Here is a 27,119-nt window from a genome sequence, read left to right as displayed (position 1 = left end):
CGCTTAGCTTGTGCTCTGTTCTTACAGCGCCACCAACGGACAAATGAATGGGACGCATGGGACGCGAATTTGTGTAACGTAGGATAGTTTGGTAAATTCTCATGAATTATTCATAATTATCCCTATAGCGCGTATTTTGCGCATGCGCTGTTTTCAAGTCCGGGTCAGCCTCAGTGATAAACTGTTCTGTGCGTCGCTCGCGAGCATACTAGGCGAATTTATTTTCGCCAATCAAAGAGCCTGTTCGCTTCCTGAACTCTGATTGGTTGCGCATGTTTTCGCTTGCAAAAACTGCTATAGGAATGTGAATGTGCATGATGAACCGACGGTTTCGATTCGCGCGAATAAATTCGCCTACAACACAACGTACCCATTCACTTTTACGGCCTCGAGACTCAGCCCCTTTGTATGGGCTTAAGATAATACATACTCCAAGTATCGAAATGCACGCCATCGTGTCGAGATTCAATATTTCGACGTACATTAATTATGATAAAAACAAGCTTGTGATAACTGCTTAATTAGGCCTACATACAGTAAATGTCTCTTCCTTTATCGTGCCTCCATGAAAAGCTGGTTTTATGTAAACAGACACTCCGCAGAAAGATCGAAAACGCTTACACTGCATTGCATGGTATTGTTATTTCAATGACGAAAAGTAAAGTACAGTACAACAAATAGGTCAGCACTCGACTAAAGATACAATCAATTAAAATTCTGACCCTACAACAAATTATGCAATTGTATTTCGACCAGCTGCAACTAAAAATGTGTTATCTAAAACTGGGTACCAGAAAGTTAAGACTCACCGACGATGAGCCGAGCACCAAGAAAAGAAGTTACAAAAACTGTAACTCTCCATGTCTTTGTTCTGTATATAGTACTTTTTTTCATTTAAATTTGTCTGTACCTATATGTTATCCGCCCGTGCCGTGTTCCATGCCTGGCGATCCTTTATTTTTTATTTTTCTAATGACAGACCCCTAAATTTCAGGGTTAAATAATTCACCCAAAAGTGACGGATATCCAGCTCACACCATATTCTCTAGAGATTCTATGAGGACTGATTTTTACGACTTATACTATTAACTTTTTTCCAAAAATTAATATAATCATTAGACTAATATAATAATTTTTTCAAAAATTAATACATCATATAAAAGAATGATAATAAGTTTGGATTGCCTCGGCCTTCAAAGTATGTAGACTTTCTTTTATAAAAACATTTTTTCATAAAAACGCCAAAAAAGGGGGGGCCGGAAAAAATAGATAAAATGACAGTTGAATGGCCAAAGAATTAAGACAATGAAGACAATAGTTCGTCATTAAAAGTTATTTAGTAGGCCCTATAACTTTATTCGGAAAATTAATCTCAAAATCAAGTTGCCGTCCCCGGCGTTGTCAGTGACGTCGTATGATTTGTATGCGATTTTTACCAATTAACCCAAAGTAAAAAATAGTTGAGCCATGTAGTACCTTGCAAATTAACCCAGAAACCCGGTAATTTGTTGATTGTTTATTGGCTAGCGTCCCATCGCTGCGAAAAATAGTTTTTTTGGCAGTTGTGTCCCCGGTGACATCGTGAAGGCATCGTGAAAGCTGGTTACGATTTGGTGGCACATACGGTAGTTTGAGTATTTTCATTCATCTGGCTACGTAAGTCATTGGCGTATCTAGATGTCTTGAAATGGGGGGATGATGCAGGGGCGGATCTAGGTTCACATTTAGGGGGGGGGGTGGTCAGACTTTTTTTTCATAAAAACGCAAAAAAGGGGGTCCGCGGGCCCTCCCTCTGGAAAATTTTGATTCTTAGATGGCGGGAAATGAGCTTTCCAGACTTCAGATGTGTCTCTTTTAATGATTTTTAAGTTCTTCAAAATTCAAGGTTTTCTCCCCCTCTTGAAAACGGTCAGGTAAACTTTCTCATCTTATTACAGTAAATAGGCCTATTTATGTGTGTATACGTGCAAAAAAAATTGAGTTGCTTACGTATTCTTTTTTCCATGATATGGATAACAACAAATAGAAAGGGGGTCCGGGGGTCCTCCCCGGGAAAAATGTGATTACTAGATGGCAGGAAATGAGCTTTTCTGAGGTGTCTTTTAATGACTTTTAAGTTCTTTAAATTTTCAGGTTTTTCTCCGCATGAAAATGGTCAGGTAAACTTCTCATTTTTATTACAGTAAATACCGTACCGTACCTAAGTAGCCCTACTATACTATGTGTGTATGTACAGTACATAACAAAAATTGAGTCGCTGCATACATATTCTTTTTTCAATAAATCGATGAACCCCAAATAACACAGGGGTCGGGGGTCCTCCATGGGAAAATTTTAATTCTTAGATGGCGATAAATGAGTTTTCCAGACTTCTGAAGTGTCTTTTAATGACTTTCAAGTTCTTCAAAATTCAAGGTTTTCCCCCTCTTGAAAACGGTCAGGTAAACTTTCTCATTTTTATTACAATAAATAGGCTTATATGTGTGTATACGTACATTTTAAAAATTGAGTTGCTTTGGTATTTTTTTCTTTTCATGAATGGATAACCCCAAAGATGAAGGGGTGACCGGGGGTCCTCCCCGGCAAAAAATTGATCACTAGATGGCAGGAAATGAGCTTTCCCGACTTCAGAGGTGTCTTTTAATGACTTTTAGGTTCTTTAAATCTTAAGGTTTTCCTCCGCTTGAAAACGGTCAGAGGTAAACTTCTCATTCTTATTACTGTAAATACTAGTAGCCCTACTATGTGTGCATGTACAGTACATAACAAAGTCGCTGCATACATATTCTTTTTTTCAATAAAGCGATGAACACCAAATAAAACGGGGGTCGGGGGTCCTTCTCGGGAAAATGTTGGTTTTTAGATGGCGAGAAATGAGTTTTCCCGACTTCTGAATTGTCTTTTAATCAAAATTCAAGGTTTTCCACTTTTTAAAACCTTTTTTAAACGGTCAGGTAATTTTTTTTCCTCATTCTCATTACAGTAAATAGGTCTAGGCCTATGTGAGTACCGGTACACAGAGATTTTTTTTTTGAAGGGGAGGGGGTCAGGACCGCCTGAGATTCGCCAATGACTATACTAATATGTTGACGTCGTAAGTGTGGCTATCTAGGGAGCTAGGCCCAGGCTAGAAGTAGTATATGGCCTACGCTAGGCCCCATTTATTTGTCCTGTTTTTAATGTATTTTAATATAAGTTTACTTATTATTTATTACAGCATAAACCACAGAGGTACCGCAAGCATCACAACCCCACACACAGTGAATCCCCACAACCGATAATCTAACCTTCGCTCCGCCGCGACGTGAAAAAGCTGCAGAGCGAAATAAGTTCAGTGAGGCGAGATTGCGCATGCGCTAGAAATGCCTTCAGACATTCTAATGAATAATAATTTCATGAATTTTTGCTCAACTTACCTACGATAAAAATAAATTGCGACCGCGGCTTGCACTGATGAATATTTATTACTACGTAATTTGCATAACGAATTATTTATAAAAATGGCTTCGTACTATGTCCTTATTTATAAATAATGACAGTCGTCCTAGACGGTTATATATGGCTAAAAACTTCCATCTTAGGTCTCCGTCTTTTGGTCTTTTTTTACATCCTGATTTATAAAATCGTTGGAAAAAATCGGCTTCAGGGATGTAGTGCTGTGATCACTTGGAAAATTCAAAATAAGAACGGTGGTAAAATAATTGAGCTCTCCATTCACTCACTGCTGGATCCACCACTGAACTTATGGGTAAACTTCCCCCTTTTCACTATTTCCTCCATTTATTCTAATTTTTTTTCTTCCCCACGCACCCCCACCTACCCCCGGATCATCTCCCTGGCCACATCATGGTTGGGGCTGAGGTTTAAGAAAAATTGCACCTATGGCCGGCCAGAAATGGCACTGTCATGATTAAATGTGAATTTAATCATCTTTTTACTCCTTTATATAGTTAATTTTAAAATAGTAAAATAATTTTTAATTTATAGTAAAATAATTTTTAATTTATAGTTTGTTCCCTCCCCTTTGAATCTGCCACTGTAAACGGATGATCCAAAAAATCAAAATACTAATTACTGTAATCATAGAGATTTTCTCTATGCTGTAATGCAAAATATACGCCTACATTGGAGCATGGATTGGAGAATGTCTCCGCCTGATGTGATTTCAATAGAAATTAATTTGTTTTAGCGCCACCATTGTTTGACGATGAAGATAATTATGAAAATAATGTAGGGCTGTAAAACTTCAGTACTGTACTTGCAAATGTTCACAACTTGATTCTTTTTCATCTGCTAGATCTTTTAATTTTACTTTCAGTCGTCGCAATAAGTTAATGCTATTTAAATATAAATAGTAAGTCCAACACGTAATTTTTCACATGAAGAAAATCTAAGATAAAAAAAATGGACAGAGTGGCACTGTGTATAATATTTAGCTGAATATAACAGACCAAACGGATAATTGGAATTTTACCCAGAATGCTTTGCTAGACCACCCTATGTTCATTTTGCAAGTATGGCGGATGGTTAATCATCGTAACAGCAAAGATGATAAGAATGGAAAACGGGGCAGGATCATCTCCACAACAATTAAACCAACTAAATGCTGGTTCTAATGCGAACGTAAATGCTTTAGGAGGCAAATTGGAAGATGACAATTCAAGATCGAAGTATACTATACCTGGAATATTGCATTTTATTCAGCATGAGTGGGCGAGATTCGAGATGGAAAGGGCTCAGTGGGAGGTTGAGCGAGCCGAGTTACAGGTAATGGAATGGGGAATAGGCAGTCTAGCCTAGAAATGATCATGCATTGCTATTTTAGCGCTTGGTTTATGATAGTTAACACTAAAGTTGATATTTGTACCTATATATTTTGCTAATACTGTTTGTTCTATGTTTTAAGCTGAAATATTTTCACTTTATTGTTAATAATAATATTAAGAACTGGTTTGGTAAGAAGAGCAGAATGAATGTTTTTCCACTGGACTGCCTTCAATTTAATTTTAGGCCTAGCCTAGGCCTACCCTTTGCTTAGCCTAGGCCTAGTTTAATATTTTTTGCTACATTATCTACCTTTTATTTAGATATTTACATAGATCTAGACATGGGCCTACAAATACAAGGATAAAATAAACTAGGCCTAGCCTAGGCCCCTAGGCTCCTTTACATTCAGTATATTGACAATATGTGAGTGTTTAGCTGTTTTATCACATTAAAAACAATAATGTTACGCTCACGCTAGCTAAAAGACATCAATTTTATTGATGATTATATTTGCTGTGCTGTAGAGCAAAACAACAGGTACAGGGCCTACTGTACGGTACAGTATTTGAAACAACAGTCACTTGTTGTAATGCATCAAAAAGTGAGGCACTCTCTAAGTAGTAGTTGTAATGCATCAAAAAGTGAGGCACTCTCTAAGTAGTAGTATAGGCCTAGGCCTACTCTGATTCCCACATAATTTATTAGTTAGGGCCTAGGCGTAACACTAGGCCTAGAGCAGGTCTGGTAGCCGCCGGTCCTACGATCGTTTTTATTTTGTTTGTTAAATCATTAATACTGTTATATTACCACCTTTACGACTGGTTACAAATGAATAATGATCTAAATAAGCAAGAAATTCAATTATGGAATCGTTTTTGTGAAATTTTATTGGTTTTTAAATTTGGTTATTTGCATTTTCAATTTATCGAAAAGAATTAAAAACCTTTCGCTATTTTGGCGAAAAAAAATTTGACCCTAGCGTGAGCGTAGTAACAATACATATTACACTACTACTACCTAGCTAGTCTACTACTAGGCTTAGCCATTTTACAAGCCTTGAATGAACATTTTTTTTTTGTCAATCCATTCATCATGCATAGGCCCTACTACTACAATATTAGTGTTATTGATAATATAATATCTAGGTCAACTAACTATTTAGCTAGGTTCTCTAATAATATTAAAGCCAAAAAAGAGATATATTTGTTTATCATCACATAAAAACGATCCTTTGCGCGCGTTTGCGCCGATAACAAATTTTTTTCACCGTTTAAACTAAACATGACAGGAAGTTTTTAAATTGTCGTACTCGAATGGGAACTTTCGTGCTCAACAGAAAAGTACTTTTCGTATTTTGGTTGTTTAAATAACACTAACTGTTTTGTTGAGTTTGTACTTAACGCTTGAAATGCTTCGTTGAGTTTGTACTTAACGTGGCAAGCATACTTAATGGATAAGTCTCAATTGAACACGCCAAATGAATCACTTACTCACAAATTTAACATAGAGAACCTAGTATGATAGGAGTGATGATAACTGACTTGTTATCGTACCGAATATTCACGTTCCCAAATATTTGCAAAAACAATTTGAAAGTGATTTTGGTGGGAAACGAACTCGCGACCTCCAGATAACTAGCCTGGTACCGTGCCATCCACTAGACTGCCAAGCTTGCGCTTAGTGACTAGTGTGGAATTCGACCCTCAAGTAGCATCGGGTACTGCAAGTGCTATTTCGATGTGAGTTTGCATGAGGAAAATATCATAGGAGTGATGTTTTGCATTATCTGATGTGTTGTCATACCAAATACTCAGTACGTTCCCAAATACACCGGTACAAGTACAGGCATTTATAATGCTTCTTTTCCCTCGTCATTGGGTCAACATGGTAAAGGATACAAAGTGATTCGGGTGGGAAAGGAACCCACAACCTTTGGATAACTAGCCTTTAATGTTAGTTGAAATAAAACCGACTTATTCAAACCATAAATAGGCCATAGCTACATATTTTTTTAATGTGCATTTTTAAACAAATTCCTAGGCATGAGCTTCAACCTTAACATTTTTGTCATTGCTTGTTTACTATCAGGAAGTACCTACCATTAATTCTGTCAGCATAATACTCTGGTGCTTGTTTAAGTGTATTCACTTTACCATTTTTGAAGATTGACTGTTTGTGTTCATAATTTACATAGTGATGATACAGTACAAAATTTAACTATCAAGACAGACTTGTACTTTTTTCTCTTATGACAATATCAAAAACCCCTAAATTTACATAAAAACATAGTACAACATAAAAGACACCAACAATGTACATGTTCGAGTTTCAAACTCTATTCAAATTGTTGTTCGTTTCATTGCGTGCCTGCAAAATCATTGCAGTCGGACTTCTTGCGATTCTACTCTTAGTTGTCATCTTAAGCCAGACACTGCATCCAATGGTCATTGGCTGACCAGATTCTATCAAGAACGTAACACCACAAGGCGCGCGCACAGGATCATTTTTAATTGCGACATGTTCGTAATGATACTGACAATCAGCAAAACGGCATCGTGTTGTCTAGCACTCAAAAGGAGCAGAGTTTGATTCTTCGTACCAGGGTCATACGGCTGTCGTACGACGCAGCGAGAACCTGGCTTTAGTTCAAATAGTGTTAAAGCATTAAGGTACATAAAACGCCACAATCATTGGACACAGGCTTGACAATGTTTTTGCAAACTTTTTGTTTTGTTGTATGATTCTTTGAGGTTATAGTATGGATGTTTTAATACATTTCCTAACAAAGCTCATATTTTGTTATGTTTAGTAAAGTACAATGCTTGAACATCACTGATATTCACTTACTGGTAGGAACTATCTTTTAAATGGTTATTAAAAAATATGTGACCTAAAAAACATTGTAAAAAAATAACACTGAAATACATGTTGTACTTAAAGTGTGTGGCTGTTAAACCTGTTATTTTGGCCCAATTTCAGCTGAAACACATATCATTGATTGACCCAGGTTTAAATGAATTTTTGAGCCATTTGATTTGACTGGTAGAGCACTGCAGGACTATATTATTAAAGTTTAAAGAAAATATATTATGAAGGATTTTATTCCAAAAAAATTGACCAGGGTAGAATAAAAAAATATACTGGTGCTGAGTTGCAGTAGTTTGTCTTCATTTTTTTTAGAAGAATCAAGGTATTAATCATTGAATCAAATCCCTATGTGCACAGGCACAATTTTTGATGAAAAAATTGTTCAACAACCACTACAAGGAAATTCTTAAAAGAAAATTAGTACAATACGAATATACAAACAATAACAGTTGCTAGGAATCAATTGAAATAGAATCTTGCTTGAGCAGAGATTGTACTTTTGATAGAATTATATTTTATTAAATTTATTATTTATTTTTGGACAGACTAGCTTTCAATTCACTAATAATAATTTTTTATTACTGTTAGATCCATCCTCTCAAAGTGTTGACAAATACATAAATAAATGTATAATAAATTACAAATAAATTAGCTGCAGTACATTCCAATAGTTCTATGACAAAATTATTATTTACTGTAATGTGGTGTTTTTAAAAATAATTTCTGTTATCTTGTATCATTTTGATTGGAAAGCTTGGATGAATCAAGTATTGTAATGTTCAACATTAATACTGTAGTACCACTGTTTATTCAGTTATTTAAAAGTTGTTTGCGATTTCCTTAAACTCTGTCAAGACTCAAATTTTATTTGACAAAAATGTGTGACATGCCTAAATATGGTCATGATGACATCACATCATGACCATATATAGGCACATCATGCCTATATATGGGCATACGACAGTGGACGGAGCTTTACTTAATTTTCCTTTGAATCCCAAACTGGAAATAATTTATACCTAACTTTTGCCTAACAAATAGGTCCTGTTCCTGCCAGATATTAAATGAAAATTTATCGTTTTAGAGTTCTTAATTCTAATTAAAAAAATATTTTATTTAATAAAACTAATGAATATCAAGTCAACATTTTATTACCAGGATGTAGCCTAAAATGAACCTTATTATTCAACCAGTTTTGTTTCAAATGTTTTAAATATTTACATTTCAAAAATTATAATAAATGAACTTTACAATTGGTATAAGTGAAATTGCATATCAGCTTCCAACTCATCCAAATCAAAAATTAACATAATATTTGCATAATATATATTGTTTTTTGTTCATTGAGTTTAATCATGCTAAATATTCCATTGTATAGTTCTTAAAAATTAAAAGTATTGAGCCATGATACAGCAGAACAAAGCAAAGAGTCATAACCCAATTAACAATAGTTAGTACATATGTCGATTATGGTAAGTGAAATTTGTACTATAGGGTATATAAACAATTATTAAGGTGAGAATTGAAAATTTTAGAACTTTGCTTTGGATTGAATTTTTTGCAAATGGTACACAACACCTACAACATTTCCAACAGGTCCTTCTGGTGGTGAATTGGGGTGGTACTGTACACTGAGAAACAATTCTCTGCTTGTGTGGCTAACAAAGTTATAGGCTTCCTACTGTGTGTAGCATCATGTTAACTTGTAATGACTAAAGCCTGGTTCACGTCGAACTTTATCTAGATATACCCGTCTAGAAACATGATACTATAATCCCCTAATTGTGTTCGATGCCAAGTTAGAGCCAGATAAACAGCCAGCCATTTTCAGGCCGTCGACGTCACACGGTGGAAAGGCTTGTTTAATAAAACATCTACTGTATTTTACGAACCTCTAGTACCAAGTGGTATTCGTTCAAAAAAAATTGTAAACTACTGTAGAGAAGGTGTGAGTTTCCACTGCCTAACCTAGCCGACCAGTATGAACCAACGACTAGTGCAGCAGCGTGTTCTATCGCAATCTAAGTAGTAGATTCTCTAGGCCCCAGCTAAATTGACCTTCGATAAAAACGAATTATTTTAATCGCTAGCTAGCATTCTTCCATTTAACAAAATATTGTTTTAATTTTCATTAAAACGTCTGTATATATATGTATATATATGGACCTTTCTGTCCTGTTTTGTAGTTTTTAAGATCGCTCAATTGTGTTGTTTACATGCACTTTGCGAAAATCTATCTTTGTGGTGTCAAATAAGTTGCTGGCTTCATCGTCATCGTAAACATGTGCGCTCATTTTAACGACTGGGGTTGGTGGTAGTTCGTTGAAACTGAATTAATAGCGACTATTATAGCAGAAATGGAAAAGATTGAATTGTCAATAAATAAATACAACAAATCTGATTTTATTATTAAGAAAAATATACATTATCACTTTGAAAAACGTACATTACTTGGTCGATGGCGCAAAGGTCATTGGTAATATTGACTATTCGTAAAACGGACGTTTGCTGGGTTTTTTACCCATAATAATACAAATAATTTCTGAAAACCAGACTAATGAGACTATTTCGATGCTGTTGTTACTGTTAGCATTGTTGGAGTCCAGAAGAGATAATGGTGGTACAATACAACAACGCTGGCTTAGATGCCTACGTTACGTAATCGTGTCCTTGTAATCCGAGCCGACTTTACCGTTAAGCAAGTTAATTTACCGTTATTCTAGTAAAGTTAAGTCACTTAACTTAAGTGACTTAATTCCTTTATCTAGCTATAACTGAGTGGTTCACGTTGAATTTTAACTAGTTAAGTGGATCTATATCTAGATGAAAGTTCGACGTGAACCAGGCTTAATAATTTTAAGTACTTAAAATGTGTATGTGTGACAGAGTTAAGTGCATTATGATATTTTACCCCAATTACATTTATCTATTGTTTTATAGCATTGACCCAAGCTTGTATAATTCATGCATAAATATTATTCAAAGTGAGCTGGTCCAGCAAGGTAGTTAGTATACGATATGCCATATGATACAAGGCAGCTGTATACATCATATCTAGTAGAATCACAATACTACTGTACAGTACAAATTATGTAGACTAGTCTATTACAATAATAATAATTATAATAATACTTTATTTAAACATCATAATTCAAGTGTCTCCATGACACAGAGACACTTAAATCACCCATGGGTGTTTTTCATCAAGGCTACACAAGGCCATACATAATAAGAAGAAACAAGATTATTGAAAATAAAATCAATTAGAAAAAAAACGACAAAAACGCCCGGACGCCAACTCTGGTATTTCTAAGCTTCAAGGATGACAATGAATGAAATCAGAGGTTATTAAGAAGATATTGCTTTAAAAAATAAACAGTTTTACAGTGCACCCTCTGATTTGAGACCCCTCTAGTTCGAGACCACTTAATCAAAGGGGATTAACTGATAAAAAATGCTCCCTGCTGCTAAGGGGTCCTTCACAATTATCAACATTTTCACAAGTGTACAAAGAGTACACTTTTTCATGAAACCCCCTCCCCCCGAAAGTGTACAAGAAAAATGTTGATTTTTTTTTTGATCTAATAATACAGAATTCGGAACAGCCAGTTCAATAAATAAGTAAATACAATACAAGACACATTAAATTGTACTATGTGTAAAACATAAATACATTTATTTATCTCTACAGTGGCTCTCATGGTAGCGGCTTATTTTAGCCTTAATGAGAGTCTCCTGACCATCAATGTGTTATAATATAATTACAGTATACACAATATTTGTTGGTTATAAGTTTGGACAAATAAAACAATCTGAGTTGTGAGTTCAGTTCTGAGTTAATGTTGACTATTCTGTATGAAGAAGTGTACATCGCCACTACTAATAGCCAAAGCTGTAGCAGGAGCACCTTATGGTTCATCAACTTCCATGTGAATAGAAGTGAAGCAGCAACAGTTTCAGTACTCTTGGCAGTTTCAGGTGTGGCCTATAGCCTAGTAAAAAAAAAATATAGAGAAAAATAACAATAAACAGGACATTTAATCGAAATAAATAAGGTACTGTACTTTCAGGTTCCGTAATATTAAAATAGTGTCAGTATTAAAATTTTGGAAAAAATCCACACACAAAGCTAGGCCTGTCAAGTGAATGGGGGGAATTTAAAAAGATGGAAGTATTGTAAAACAAGGAATCATAAAGAAAATAACATTTAGCAAAAAACAAAGAAGTTTTCTGGAAAACCTTCAATGAATGACAATGAGAGCATTTAATTGAATATGTGTAGGCCTAGCCTCTATTTCTAGGCATAGCATAGCTATTAACTAGGAGCAGTTGGCCTAGTAGGCCTAACCCTATTTAGGCCTTTTCTGTTTTAGAAAAATCAGTTCTACAATATATCAAAAAATTTGTTTCCTCCGGAGTCTGACTTTAACAATTACTTAATCAGTACAATATTGTCTACATAGTCTTCATGTATACAAGACTAATTATGGTGCGATTTCAACAATTGAAAAAAAAATAAATAAAAGGAAAAACTACTTTTTCTAATCTCAGCACATGTGTGGACAAAAGCTGGAGATTAAATTTTTTTTACCAGTTAGTCTTAAAAGTGCTGCTGTCATTTCTTTTATATTGTTCTATGGCAGACTAACATGGCTACACTTTTTTACTATGTCTGTGACAATGTTCCAAAGTTAAATTTCCAATTGATTTAGTATGTTTACTGGTGTTCCAACCAGCATGATTGAACATCAGTGTTGTGCATTACAGCAAGAACAAATAATAATAATTTATTCATTTTTATTGTGCACATTCCTTTAAAATATGTCCAAATGTGCATTAAAATAGAATTTATTTTATTTTACATTACTTTTGTACGTTTGGTACAGTCCCATAACGCTGCAAGTAATATGAAAGGAGGTACTATAGTAGGGTTTAATTTTTTTGCCAGGTGGGGAAGATCTTAATTTATGGTCCAAGTGGGGGTCAAATCTATGGTCTGTGGTAGGATGGGGTATTCCTTTAGCGTACATTACCGTAAATCCTCGAAAGTGCCCCGGCACTTATTCCAGGGTGTCTCTTATTAAAAATATGGCACTTTCTATGCCAGTTTCCATGTTACCTATCTCACATGTTGCTGTAGTTAGGTAGGCCTATCGTCATATATTCGTAGGCCTTACATCATCGTAAATAAATGTATATAATATAAAGATGTGCTTGTGTCTTTCATTATAACACTGTATCCATTGTGTTTAAAACCCTATTTCTCAAAGTGTTTCATTACACACAGGTAATATGTACTCTAGATTAAGCTCCGCGGTGCTTAGCGAAAAAGATCATGTTTGTATTCCAGAGCAGTGCTTATTTACGGTACTATTTTATATTTGATTTCAGCCATTTATTTCAGCCATTTTTAACCTATCAAACGATTTCACACTTGGTAAGGGTTTTTTTTTAATGTGAGCGTGCATTTGCCACCTCCCTGGATCTGCCACTGTTATGTAATTGTAAGATGTACTACAAACTGACATTTAAATATTGTTTTAACAAGCAGCGTAAATTAATTTTGTTGCATTTTGTGCTTGAATTTCACAGGCGAGAATAGCATTCCTTCAAGGAGAACGAAAAGGTCAGGAGAATCTAAAACACGACTTGGTTCGACGTATAAAGATGTTAGAATATGCTCTAAAACAAGAGAGGTGAGTGACTCATTCTAATTCATCAGATTACAATCTCATCATCTTCAATTAGAAGCGATGTATGGAAGCACATTTCTTTTGTCTCATGTGCAATGTATATGCACATTCATGTCTAGAAAGTTTTTTGGGGGAGGGGGAAGCGAAGGTATAGAAGGTCATGGGATGTGAGAGAGAAATAAGAGGGGAGCCTATTTGATATATTTTTGTATTGTTTCTGAATTTCTACAATAAGTAGCATAAAAAATATAACAACATAATATAGTATTATGACATGCTACTTTAATAGTATGTGTAAAAATGTGATAAAAATATACGATATATTTTATTTCATCCAAAAGGAAATTCATTAGTAAATGTATAGTTTGGTTAACATAATCGAAGAAACCAATGCATAATGGGTTATTGACCTTGCTCCCCTGTCTCTTATACACATCTAGATGAATAAATACTGAAAGATTCGTACTATACAAACAATACTTCGGTGTTCAAAATCAACGAATGTTGTTTATTGATAATCTTTGATAACGTTGCTGCTAGATAAGTTAGGGCGTTGAATTAACTATCACCAATTATTGACACGCGAACACGACATCGTTAAATAAACAATGTACTCTCAACGTTCATTTCAACGCAACGCAACTCAACGCAAACGCAACGCAACGACAACGGGTAAAACGCGTTGGGATTTTTGCAATACAACTGGCCGGTACTGTATAGTTTTGTTAACATAATCGAAGAAACCAATGCATAATGGGTTATTGACCTTGCTCCACTAAGATCTCAATTCAGTTCTCTTCCAAGGTGTTTCCCATAATCCTATCCAAATAGTGCATTCCCATAGCCCAGAATGTATACAGAGCATACAGTTTCCATACTTGCAAGCAACTGCAGTGTAAATTAATGTCTTTAAGTAGTAGCATCCGAAATAAGGCAACAATGATTAATGAGTAATTTACTAGGTTATCAAAACGGACCATCTGCTTTGTTTTTTTTTCTGGAATAGACCAGTATTATGATGTGTCATTGCTTAGAGATCTTGTATACCTTAGAGGTATTATGGTGTTGTGTAAGGAAAGTAACATGAACTTTGTCTTTTTGACCCCCCAAAAAAAGAAGAAATCAGATTAGGTATAAATCAACCCCAATGTTGCTTATTCCTAGCTTTACAAAAAAAAAAGAATTAAATGAATGATGTAGGTGTAAATTAATGTCTTGTGCAAATGTCTTATACCTCAAATTCCAGCTGTAAATATAACTAGCGTTACGCTTATAGCTAGGATAATACAAGAGGGCGCCAAACAATTGTTAGGCAACATGACCTTCTTGTGTCAATTTAATATCTGGCGTATTTAGTGTGGATGACATCATGGTACCCTCTTAGTCCGAAGACTTTCTTATGTTGGGTCCTTCTGGTGAAAATGTTAACAGCAGTACACCGGTACACAATTTCCTACTCTCTTCTGAAGAGTGTACTACATTGTTTAACATGCACATTGACCATATTGCACATAGGACCCAAGGCTTAAATCGTAAATGAAAGGATGTGTGCTATCTTTTTTAAGTCCTGTCCAACAAATTTTCTTTGACAAAAGACTGTTCTTCGCCTATATATAGTCAAGATGTACCTATATGATCATCATATGTCGTCATCATGATCATATTCAGGCATGTCCCATGTTTTTGCAAATAAAATTTGGTAGTGTGAACAGGACTTTAAACATGTTTCAGCCATTTAGCTAAAACTTCGCTGCGACATGTCAGGTTTCCATCCTACCTGCGAATCCTTCTACCACACTACGTAAGCAAGATCATACACACTAGCTACGTAGTGACTTAATAAGAAGAGAAGCTAAAACTAAAGGAGAGCAGTGATAGGAATTGAACCAGGAAGCAAAGATCTGAAATGATCTTCACGGTTCAGTGCACACAGTGGCTGTAACATGCACATGGACTTTATTGCACACAGGACCAAAGGATTAATCTACCTGAAAGGCTGTGGTCTATCTTAATTGTATTTCATCTAGGAGTGTGTCCTGTTCTAAAACAGGATTACTCGGGAAACGGCCATTTCCAGTTCTCACCCGAATGGGTGTTAAACACGGACCGCCTGCTGATATCCATCAATGATCCAACACTGCAAATTGCAGTGTTTTGGAGGAGAATGCATTAGCAGCAGGGAGCATTTTTTTATGACATTCCCTTTTTGATTGCCTGTTAATGGTTTCAGAACGCCCCAGAAGTAAAGTTTGTTTACATTGTATTGGTCCCTGCTTCCTTTACAGTTTGTTTCCAAATACAAAACTGTAAAACTCGATAAAATAAATGATTTCAATGCAGATTGTTACCTTATTAAATCTGTCGTATGCATACGTGATAGTAAGACCACTGCTTATTTGTTTGTCAATGGTAGTACTGTAAAACCAGGAAATTTCGCGCACATTAAAATCACGAATGGTCCAGATTCGCGAAAGTTTTATGCCGCGAATAATTTCCAAGTCACATTTTCTATGTTTCAAAAAAGATCGTGAATGGCGAATCAGTTTCAGAAATGAGATTTTGGTCATTATAAATCACTGAATTACAGCAAAAATTAATTTCAACTTTTTTGAAAATGATAATGAACAATATAAACAGCAAGAATTGTTCGTGTTTCAAGGCCTAAACTCGCCGATGAACATGCAATGCAGATCTAGGGCCTAGGCCTAAATGGGGAATCCTCACAAATTGCAACATGTTTGTGAAGAGTTTTAGGTACTGTAGCCTAGACAGTGGCTGTAGGCCTATCTAACCTAGGCCTAGAACTCATGATAAAATGATATTTTCAGCTACTGTATGATATTCCTCTCATGAATAAAATCTAGGCCTTTTGCGATTCGCGAAAATTTTAATGTTGCGAAAACGGCCAAAATTTTTATCAATTCGTGATTTGTGTAGCCTAGGATAGCTTTGTTTTTTCTTGTTTTTCCTTGTTTTGCGCATAGAGTCCATGTACTTTGCGCTATATAAGTCTCCAACCATTACCATTACCATTGTGTATTTTTAACTACCATTGTTAAACGAATGAAAGTTTTCATGGTTTATGTGCCAAAATGTGCTGCCATTACCGTCTTGCAGTTGTTCATTGCAAAAACAGTCGTGTCTGGATACGGAGCAACGCTGTGACTACTACCGTTAGTCGGTACAAATTTACCATTTTGAAATAATAAACGTGTCAATTATTGTAAAACGATGTTATTTTGTTATTTTTAATTACTATTAATAATGAATCGTTCGAGAAATGAGACACGCATTTTTTTTAGAGGGATCATGGGATAGAAATTCACCATTTGCATATAGACTTTAGGTTTTATGTTTGAGGTTAATGGTTTTTTTAAAGCCGAGTTCTGCACGAATGGGTAGACCACCCGCGCATACAATACCGATTAGAACCCTATGTAAATTTTTCTACCCGCATACCCTAGCTAAAACTACAGGAGAGCAGCGATAGGAATTGAACCAGGGATTAGCGCACACAAAGTGGTGCACACTACCAGTTTAATCGACTGATCTAATACCCGATTCACACGTACAAATATCTTACCAAATGTAACAAAATGTAACCAAAAGTAACATTTTACAGCACGTGTGAAAGTACCTCCGTGTAATATCCTTGTAAAATCTCGGAACGTCTCGGTAATCTTTACCAGCCTCGCTGAGGCTGGTAAAGCTCCCGAGATGTAGCATGGATGGATCTGCGCATGCGCAGGGATTTCAACACAACAACAATCTACCGCTGTGTTTCACGGGGTTCTTTGAATTTTCTTCCTTCTGCAGAAAATTCTGATCCACTAGAAATAGATAGGCCTAGTTTTTCTCAATGATGAATGCATTACCCTTGTTATTGATGTTAATTAGTAATGGTAGAAGAAGAAGATATACATAAAATGAACGTCGGGATGGTGTTAGTACTATTACTAGTATTATCAAGAGTCGACAGAAACGTTGGAAGTTATGCCTAGTTTTGTAGTAGTAGTAGTACAGTAGTTTACAGCAGTTGTTAAGGGCATTGATTGCTTCGAATGTTTACAGGGATGGTGAGTTCAACAGTCCATCTGTGACGGGTTCTCAACTAGGCCTAGGCTAGACCTATATCGCAGTAGGGGAAAAAATGATTCATTGAATAAACACTGAGTAAATTTTACACGACCTTGACATTACCTTACAGACGCGTGTGAATGCTTTTTATCTCGGTAGGAATAACTCTTTTTACTTTTTGTTAAATTTAATTTGACGTGTGAATCGGGTATAAGCTGCTGGCATCTTCTTAGTTTGTCGTGATTGCATGTGTTGATAGACTCCAATGCCTTGCTCAGATTGTCTACTAATTTTATTATCCTCTAAGCTTACTTTTTCCTTCAAAACCAAAACCATTCCAAAAGTCATATTGGAAAGATTGATCATGGTATAAAAGTAATGATAGACCAAAGTACATCCAAGATAATAGGTATCAACAGCAAGTGTATTTTATCATTCAAACATTTGCATGCTTCTAGCACTAATTGACCTTCAACCTTTCAACCATGTCATTAATTTTCATTATGTTTTTATTCATATATTCAAATTATAAATTTGGCGCATATTTAGCAAGTAAAGTATTTAAGTATATCATTTGGATTAACTAATAATCTCATCTGTGTTGGTTAGGCATGTTTTCTAAGGATATGTGTGGAGGATCATTCCTATGGCCAAATTAATAAAATTACTTGTTTAGTATCATCTGTACCTTCTGATTTTTTTTTATCTGCCTTCTGATTTTTATTATATTTCTGTATTTTTAAAAAAATCTTTAAAAATTGGCAAAGAAAATCTGATGGAAATCATATTCGGAATACATTTTTTTGTGAATAATGTCCTGAATAAACTGTCATTTCTCTCAAATACATGAAAAAGTATTGGAATTGTCTACTAATAATTGTTTTAGTTTGTCAACATGTTATGGGTGGTATAGTGTTCGAGAATTACAATGAGACATGAAATAAAGTAAGTTTAGGACTAGAAGCAAATAATCAGCAAGCATATACCACAGGCTTATTAAAATTAGAACAGATACTGTGGCCTAGTAAAAAAAATGATATGGGAAAAGATACAACCGGACAGATCCTCGCTGCGTGAATGGGATGAGTTCGGCTAGCAGCTGATGATGATGATAAAGATGTGGCTTGATCGACGATGTAGCAGCAGTTTGGCGCAGCGGCTTGTGTCCTTGGGCAAGGCACTTTAGCTACATTGCTTCAGTCCACCCAGCTGTATCAATGGGTACCAGCAAACTGCTGGGGACTAACCTGCGACGGACTAGTGTCCAGTCCAGGGGGAGTACAACTCTCATCCGCTTCACACTACAGAAACTGGGGATAAGCTCCAGCCCTATGAGCCCCAAAAAGGATTTATAGTAGTAGTTAGTCGATCGATGATAGAAGTTATCTTCGGTAAAAGAAGATAAAACGGCTGATCACAGCACCAGTGTGATCCTATAGTGTTCGAGAAATACAATGAGATCCAGACACCATATAAAGCTGGTCATAGAAGGGTTTTATTTTGTCTAATGCCTGCCCACAAGACGCAGCTTGCTCACACCGGTCCACTGAGACTCGTCTCTCCCTCTAGTCTCCTTATCCTCTCGGGCGGCCCACGAGACTCTTTCGCGGGACCATCCCATAATATGTCTTAAAGTTGAAAGGTTACAATAGTACCATAATCTGTATCACATCTTTGTCAATGGCATAATAATCTAAAGGTATCACCTTGACTATTGCGTTTAGAAAAAAGTTAAGGCAATGCCTGTCCTATCAGTGTACCATAATGACCAAGATCTTCTAGGCTTATTTCATGATGTTGGGTGCTGCACTTATTTTAATCATTTACATTATACTCTGAATGAACCCTGATATCCAAACATCTCAATCCAAGAGCCTATTTTGATTGTGTGGGAGATGGTAATATGACAAAATTAAAGAGACACTACACAGATTGTTGGAGAAATTTGATATTGTACCAACTGTAAGCTATGTAATATTGTCCTCCATCATAGGCTTAGCCAGCAAAATTTATTAATTGAATGTACGTTTTTTTCGTACCAATATTCGGTGGGGATTCCCAAAGATGGGCATGGCCTGCCCATCGGCTCAGTGCCACGCCCACTGGCTTACATTTTGGACGGCCTATTTTTGGTTTTTCTGGTTAAACCCCTGTCGTCTATGCATCACAACAATAATCAAATGAAATTAGTATTTGCACAATACAAATTGCAAATACCTTCCATTCTCATCTGCAAGTTATTTTTCTTCCGACTGAGAACATGTCAGAATTGTTATCATTTAATTTTTTTTTTATCTCATTCTATTTAACTACCTCCTCTTTATTATATTACAGCATCAACATTTTATTTGAAAACTTCAGATGTTTTTTAGTAAAAATCAGCTTGTTTCGTGGGTTAAAATTTGGATGGATCGACAAGTCTCAAAAGAGACATCACGTCAATAGGGTTTAGTTTCATTTCATTTCATTTATTTCGCCAGATATAAATATATAAATATACAAATATAAAATTTCAAAAATAGAATTGTTGCCATGTGGCAGGATTGCCCAAATGTAGAAGATCTACTGTCGAGGGGCTCTCCTCATGACAACAAAAATACAATGTCGCAATTCTATATACATAATTTAAAAAAAAAAAAAAAAAAAACAATTCTATATACATAATAAAAAAAAAAAAATATTATAAACATTAAAATGCAGTACGGTATAAGAAAACATAATATAATTACAAAAAGATTAAAAAGGCCTAATAAAAAGAACAGATAAAATAAACCACAGAGAGAGCAATCGAGCAAATTCCCTAATCCCTTAAACGTCGTTATAATAATCATTCAGTTCCATCAAAAAATTATTAATGTTAAAGAGTAATAAATTTCTTTTTCATATTAACAATAAGTTCCATTCCACCAAAGAATTTTTAAAAAGATTGTATTTCAATTATTTTAATAATAACATATCAGACACTTTTATGCTTAGTACATGGGAACAGAGGTACCTGTAGGTATAGAAACAAATGGCAAGTACAATGGCTGTATAGTAGTAATAGCATCTCCCTGATAATGCTGACTCATCACAATTGATTATAACGTCTCTACAAATTATTAAATCTCTACAACTCTTCTTTATCAACGGTAAAAAGATATTTCATTATTAAACATAATTTTATCAACAATGTGTCTTGCTGAACTCAAACTTCATAACGACTAGGCTGGCTTGAGCACGTGATCATAAGCTGCTTTAGGTCTGTACTAATGGTGGTCATTTCATGAGTTCTTGCTAAAACTAGCAACACTAAAAAAAATTACCAGTTGTTAATCAGTGCAAATCTTATAGCATTGGCACAACCCATGAAATTGGGAAAAATTAGGTCACCAAAAAGTTGCTGACCTCCAAGGTCGGCAGTCTTGGCAATTTTGTACCACCTAGGCCTACAGTATAAACTACAATTTTTCCAAACGCTCAACTTTACAGCTACAGATCGTGATTTTGTTGTAGCTTTGTCATAATTTTGATTTAAATCAAGTTTGTTTTAAGTTTGTTCAGACATTTTTTTTTTTGTACTTGATAGTTTATGGTGTTGTTATTATACAATCACAGCCTTTTGTAAGAACACCCAGTGGGTGAAAGAGTCTCGTGAATAAATAAAGATTATTATTATCTCAATATTGGTGAAAGAATGGTTGTACTTCTATTATTTTAACAGTGTAGTATAATACATATATTTTACATAAGAAAATTGCTGAAGAAATGCTATTTTAGCGTTATCAGTAGCATGGGAAATATCACTTTATAAAAGCTACGGTCGTATCTCAGGCTATCTCTGTGCTTCAAAACTGCACATGCATGTCCATGTGCATGCTGTGTTCATGTTTAAACGGATGATAGAATTTGGCCTACAGTATGTTTAATTTGGTTGTTTTTAATACACACCTGCTAACCGTCCCGATTTCCGATGTAAAAACACCAAAAAATCGGGACGTCCCTATTTTTAGAATTAAAAAAAAAAAATTACATTGTAAGAAGTATCCACTACTTGCCAGTGTGATGAAGGAGATATTAGTCTGTAGTTCCCCCGGGTATACCAGAGGTGGGACTATACCCACGGAACTATGGTAATATTTCATAGCTATAGTGACTGTGAGGGAGTTTTCTCTATTGTGGAAAAAAGTCCAAGCATCGAGCTAGCATGACAACAAAAACTTAGGTGCTTTAATGTTTTAGGCCTTGGCTGGCTAGCGTCCTTGCCTACGAAACGACTAGGCTTAGCTAGACTAGAAAGACGACGATTATACACACATATGCCTAGGTAATGCCTATTAAAAATAATTATTTTACAAACAAATATGTTTTACGAACGACCACTTTCCTTGGTTTGACGACGTACATGAAATTTAGTTTCTGCTATAGCCTGTTTCAGCAAGGTTTTGAGTTTCCCAGCAGTTTTTGAAGCAAAGAAATCTAAGCCTAGGTCGGCAAAAAATTGCCATTCTGTGGTAATTCTGGCTTGGCAATATTGGCGGCAATTGCTGAATGCCGATGTGAATTTCAATAGTGTCTGATAACATTGCCAATACCTTTTTTCTAGACTAATTTTGAGGCTGCAAACAATGTGTGTTTTGTACATTTTTAGCAAAGGTTGTTTTCACTGCAGTTGTAAGCAAATTTTGGATCAATGTGGTCATATCAATCTAAGAATATGGCTTTTCTGCATGTCCCTCGCCATTTTTCTGGAATTGACTGTATACCTAGGAGGAAGACAGCCGTAGTAGAAAAGAACAAACACTGATAGTAGTGTCATGCTCTGATAGACAGCACTGTGCACACTTCAGTACTGGTAGGCCATCAAATGCTCTCTACTGCTACTCATCATTGTAATAATAATAATAAATGTCACAAAGGTCATTCCTATTTGCTACGTATTGATTGTCATTGGGTATGTGCCCTGAACATGTATCAATCATACACTGAAAGAATGAATCATCAAGGTAGACAATGGAAATATCCTATTGTGTGAAAGAATTGAGATTATAACGTAATTTATTCATAGTAGCCATTAAATTTGTATTAATAAATAAAAGCTAGGGACAACAAATTCAACATTTATATCCTACACATAGTAGTAGATTTATTTTAATTTCTTTTATTTAAATTATTTTTTTCTTCAATTGCAAAGGGAATTCCTGACCTTGTACTGTTAAACAGAAAAATTACCTTGTGTCTAGTAGCAGTAAACTGTCAGATTTGTTTGTGGAGTTAACAAATGTCTAGAAATCCAATGACCAGAAAGCTGATCAGTCTCCATTCATTACTGTATGTAACATGCTTTGAAAATATTTGTTTTACTATTTTAACTAAATTGTCTAGTAGCAATAAACCGTCAGATTTGTTTGTGAATTGACTGATGTCTAGAAATGCAATGACCAGAAAGCTGTTCCGTCTCCCTTCTGTATGCAACATATGCTTTGAAAATATTTGTTTTATTATTTTAACTAAATTTGTTGATAATAACGATAGAGAGACTTATTATTTGGTATTGAATATTTGTAATACCCAGTATCTGTAATTAGACTTGTGAATTCAGTATTTCTTGACAAAAACATGCGACATGCCTTAATATGGTCATGATTACATCACAGTATTACCATGTATATATTCACATCTTGACCATATATGGGCATATATCAGTTTTTATTGATTGAACCTAGGACATTGGTATTATAAGAAAAGCATCCTAGCCATTAGTTCACTGTTCAACATCACACCATGATGAGGCAAATGACAAGTCTGTTTAAAAAAAAAACCATTTTAATGTTATGACATAGTATGAAACATTTTAATGTTATGACATAGTATGAAATAAAAGAAGGAATGCGTCATCTAGTATAAATCTCTTTTCCTTTGAATTTGTGAATTTGACCATGAGTTAATAGATACTACAGTATGTTTGAATTTCATTAATAAATTATACAAATCTAGAGCAAGGTACTGTATCCCGTAATTAAATTGACAATATTAATTATTATATAAATTGATATTATGAAAAGTTTTAAATTGTAAATTTTAAATTAATTTATCAATAATATTAATAATAATAAATAATATTTTATCTCACTTTTAGGAATCACTTCTCATCATTTTTGCCTTTTTCTATGTTATTTTTTATTTAATAATATGTTTGTTAGTATGAATGAAGGCATTAAAGGAAGAATATAATATAAGTCCAACAATAAATAATAATAAGTATTGTTATAATTATTAACTTGTTATTATTTCATTTTACAAAAAGTGAAACAATCATGAAATAATATAATATTAAAGATGTACTGTCCCTTAAAAAATGACCAAATCATAAAAAATAAATTTTAAATTAACTTGCTTATTTTGCAGTAACATACAAATTACAAAATAATTTTTATGTTACTTCAAAATGAGCAAGTAAATTTCAAAAATGATTTTTATGATTTTTTTTTGTTTTTGTAAGGGACAGTACATCTTTAAATGTTGCAAACATCAGTCACTTGTACAGTGCTCCCTGTACGGTATTTGCTTCTTGGATTTATTTTTATAAAATATTTTTGTTTAGCTATGTTTGTTATATTTATAATAAAAATTGTGTATAAATGTCTTTCTACCTAAATTATATTTTTGATTTACTCATTATGGCATGTCAAGTTATAAGGTGACTTTTGTTTTAATTTAATATCAAATAATTTGTATTTTATGTCTACAGGTAAGCACATTTTCTTAAGTAATGTATATTAAACATAGGCATAATTTCAATTAACAAATTATATGTTTTCTCTTCATAGGGCCAAGTTTCATAAATTAAAGTTTGGAACAGACCCATCAGGGGAATTAAAACCACCAACATTTGAAGGGGGTAAGTTACAATTGTACATTTGTTTTTTACTTCTTCAGTTTTATTGATATAAAAAAAATCATAACTAATTTTATTCTATAAAGTATGATGTGTAAAGTATGTGCTGAATGATACTGTTCTTATGGGCCAACTTCATGATTAAATGCTTCGGCCCTGTATCCTAGTTATTGGATAGAGAAATCAATCTTGCACAAGTGTTGTTCTCTTGGGATGTAATCTTAAAGGCATTCTTAATTTAGCACAGACTTGTAAATCATTCACATCCTACCAGTTACCCATAAATACTTGTAGGTGAAGAGAGACAAGTCTGTATAGGTAAAGTATCATGCTTAAGGACATTAAGTACGACCAGCTTTGTATTACAGCTAATAATAATATAGATATTATTATGTTTAAAGTACTAAATACAGTTAATGTTACCTAATATTGAGTTGCACATCTATCTAAATTTGTACACCATCACCAACATTATTATCTTCATTATCAACATGATCTTTATCACCATTTATATCTTCATCATTACCACCTTCATAATTGCCATCTTAGTCATCACCATCTATGTTATCAGCATCTTTGCCATAATCACACATCAATCATAATCTTTTTTAAACACCCTCTTCATCACTACCATTTTTGCCATCACTGTTGCAACCATCAGTGTCATCACCACAATCAAAATCTTCAGTTCAATTCTTAGTTTTTCTTTTCCACAATTTTTAGATGATATGAGTGAAGAAGATTCTATTATGTCTCCAAATGCACAAGTTAATTTTAAGCAAGGAAGGCAGTTACTTAGGCAGTAAGTATTCATATTGTTACACTATTATCACTGGCATCGTGCTGCCCAGTATCATTGCAGGAATTCATAAATGGTAGAGGTGGGGGAGGGGGTGGGATGAGCATGTAGGAGACAAGGTAGAGAAATGGAAAATATTGAAGACAACAGATAATTTTATGTGAAGCATAAATGGTCATAGCCTGATCTAGGTACCTATTCCAGTAGCTATTTAGAGGCAAACATTGATTGACTATAATAATCATTCATACAGACTTGTAGCATAGGAATCTTTGTAAATTATATTTGCATCATTTATCAAACATTTTATTCTATACATTACAACAGACCAAATACAGCATCATTTTTATTGCTATTTGTAACATCAATAAAATATTGATTGTCAATACTTGTAATTTTTTTTTCTGATAAAAGAAAGCTGGGTTAGGGAATTCCCTCTTGTCGCCTATAGCACTGCCATTGATGATGTCATAATAGCAGCAATATTAAGAATATGTCATGGAGAAGAAGGCTGAACATTTGCTGATGGATCTAAAAGATAATTTAAATATATTTCGCTCATGACATGATTTCACACCTATTTTGACCTTTCAAGTGATCACCCACTTTCTTGGAGTCATGTGACTTCACTGAAGCAATTCATCAGTGTAATGATAGCAGGTTGTTTTTGTTTGAGATAATCTTCACTTCATCCATCTGCCCATATCATAATGATTGGTCATACAATTAGAGAAGCACATCTGATGTGACGCTCACTGTGGAAAAACAATTATTAATACATGAGAATAACACTTGCATAGCATGGCTAAACTATATAGTAAAGAATTAAAAGATTAAACAAATATTATAAATAAGATATAATTTGTGATTAAAATATAAAAAAGGGAATGATGTTTTGCCCTACCTGACATATCATCATACTGAATACTCAGTACATTCCCATACTTGTGAAAAAATGTGCAAGTGATTCGGGTAGGAATAGAACCCACAACTTCCAAAAATCTAACCTGGTGTTGTAACCACTAGGCTATCAAGCTTTTTCCTAGGTAGTTGTAGACGTATTTAGTATAACACGTCAGGTAGAACAAAACATCAATCCTATGATATTTTCCTGATGTAGACACACATCAAAATAAAATATAATAAAGAATTCTGAAACATTGATTTGATCATTTAAATGTCAAGATCTCCCAAAGACACAAATAATAGCCAATTCTAGTATGTACATATTTGCAAGTTTTTAAATTGATTATCCTGCTTATTACAAGTCATGCAAATAAAATATTAACAGTATTGTTTATGTGTTTCATTATTGCATTTGACCTCAAAATTGGATAAAGCGTGCAGACACGGACGTTATTGCGAATGAGTAGGTTACAGTATTTGTTCGTTAATTGCCAGGTATAATAACCATTGAGGCATACTGTCACTCCTACTATGTATATAACAATAATTTCAGATATTTACAAGAGATTGGCTACACCGACACAATTCTAGATGTCCGATCAAACCGAGTGCGTTCGTTACTTGGCCTCCAGTCAGGAGAGCAGAACTCAAATAACCTAGAGGGCGATGTTTCACCCATGGAACCACTGGTGAACGGAGAAAGCCCTGCAAAACCAAACAGATCAGACCCAAACGCAATTAAAAGGTACGGTTTAAAGATAAAATTTTAGTATAATTTATTTTTTTGAATCTATGATGAACTATATGAAATATCCATATAAGAAAATTAACGTAAACAAAGTAAAAAAAAAACCAATGATTTATATTTCTTCCTCAATTTTGTACTATCAGTCTGAAACATCTTTGTATAATAATGGTTGACTTATAGAGCGCATATTGCAGAGACCTGTATGCATTTAATTGTCAGTTATCCAACCTATCAACAAAGATTAAAATTAAATGCTGAAATGGAAAAGATAGGTAATTTAAATCTTCTTCTTGTATTACTATTCACAAATATAAAGAATCTTACTTGATTAAATCTTAAGAGATCTGAGAAAAAAAAACAGGCATGCACTGCGTCAGTTGATGG

The 27,119-nt window shown here is 34.5% G+C and overlaps 1 protein-coding gene across 4 annotated transcripts in view; it reads left to right on the top strand.

Annotated features, from left to right (window-relative positions):
* The first annotated feature begins 4,304 nt into the window (after positions 1-4,304).
* LOC117107435 (striatin-3-like) overlaps positions 4,305-27,119 on the top strand; it is a 40,600-nt gene continuing 17,785 nt past the window's right edge. For 3 of the 4 annotated variants that reach the window (XM_033249130.1, XM_033249128.1, XM_033249127.1), the window contains exons 1-5: positions 4,305-4,767; positions 13,228-13,331; positions 24,215-24,285; positions 25,006-25,084; positions 26,541-26,732. In XM_033249130.1, coding sequence (XP_033105021.1) covers positions 4,549-4,767; positions 13,228-13,331; positions 24,215-24,285; positions 25,006-25,084; positions 26,541-26,732 — 665 coding nt within the window. In that variant the 5' untranslated portion in view covers positions 4,305-4,548. The remainder of the gene's footprint in view (positions 4,768-13,227; positions 13,332-24,214; positions 24,286-25,005; positions 25,085-26,540; positions 26,733-27,119) is intronic. The other variant, XM_033249129.1, reaches the window with a different exon arrangement.

Source organism: Anneissia japonica, unplaced genomic scaffold (genome assembly GCF_011630105.1).
Source record: "Anneissia japonica isolate Jap-2015-1 unplaced genomic scaffold, ASM1163010v1 scaffold9668_len1562885_cov226, whole genome shotgun sequence".
Taxonomy (NCBI): Eukaryota; Metazoa; Echinodermata; class Crinoidea; order Comatulida; family Comatulidae; genus Anneissia; species Anneissia japonica.
Note: the sequence above shows the minus strand (reverse complement) of the source record. Positions and strands in the feature narration are given on the sequence as shown.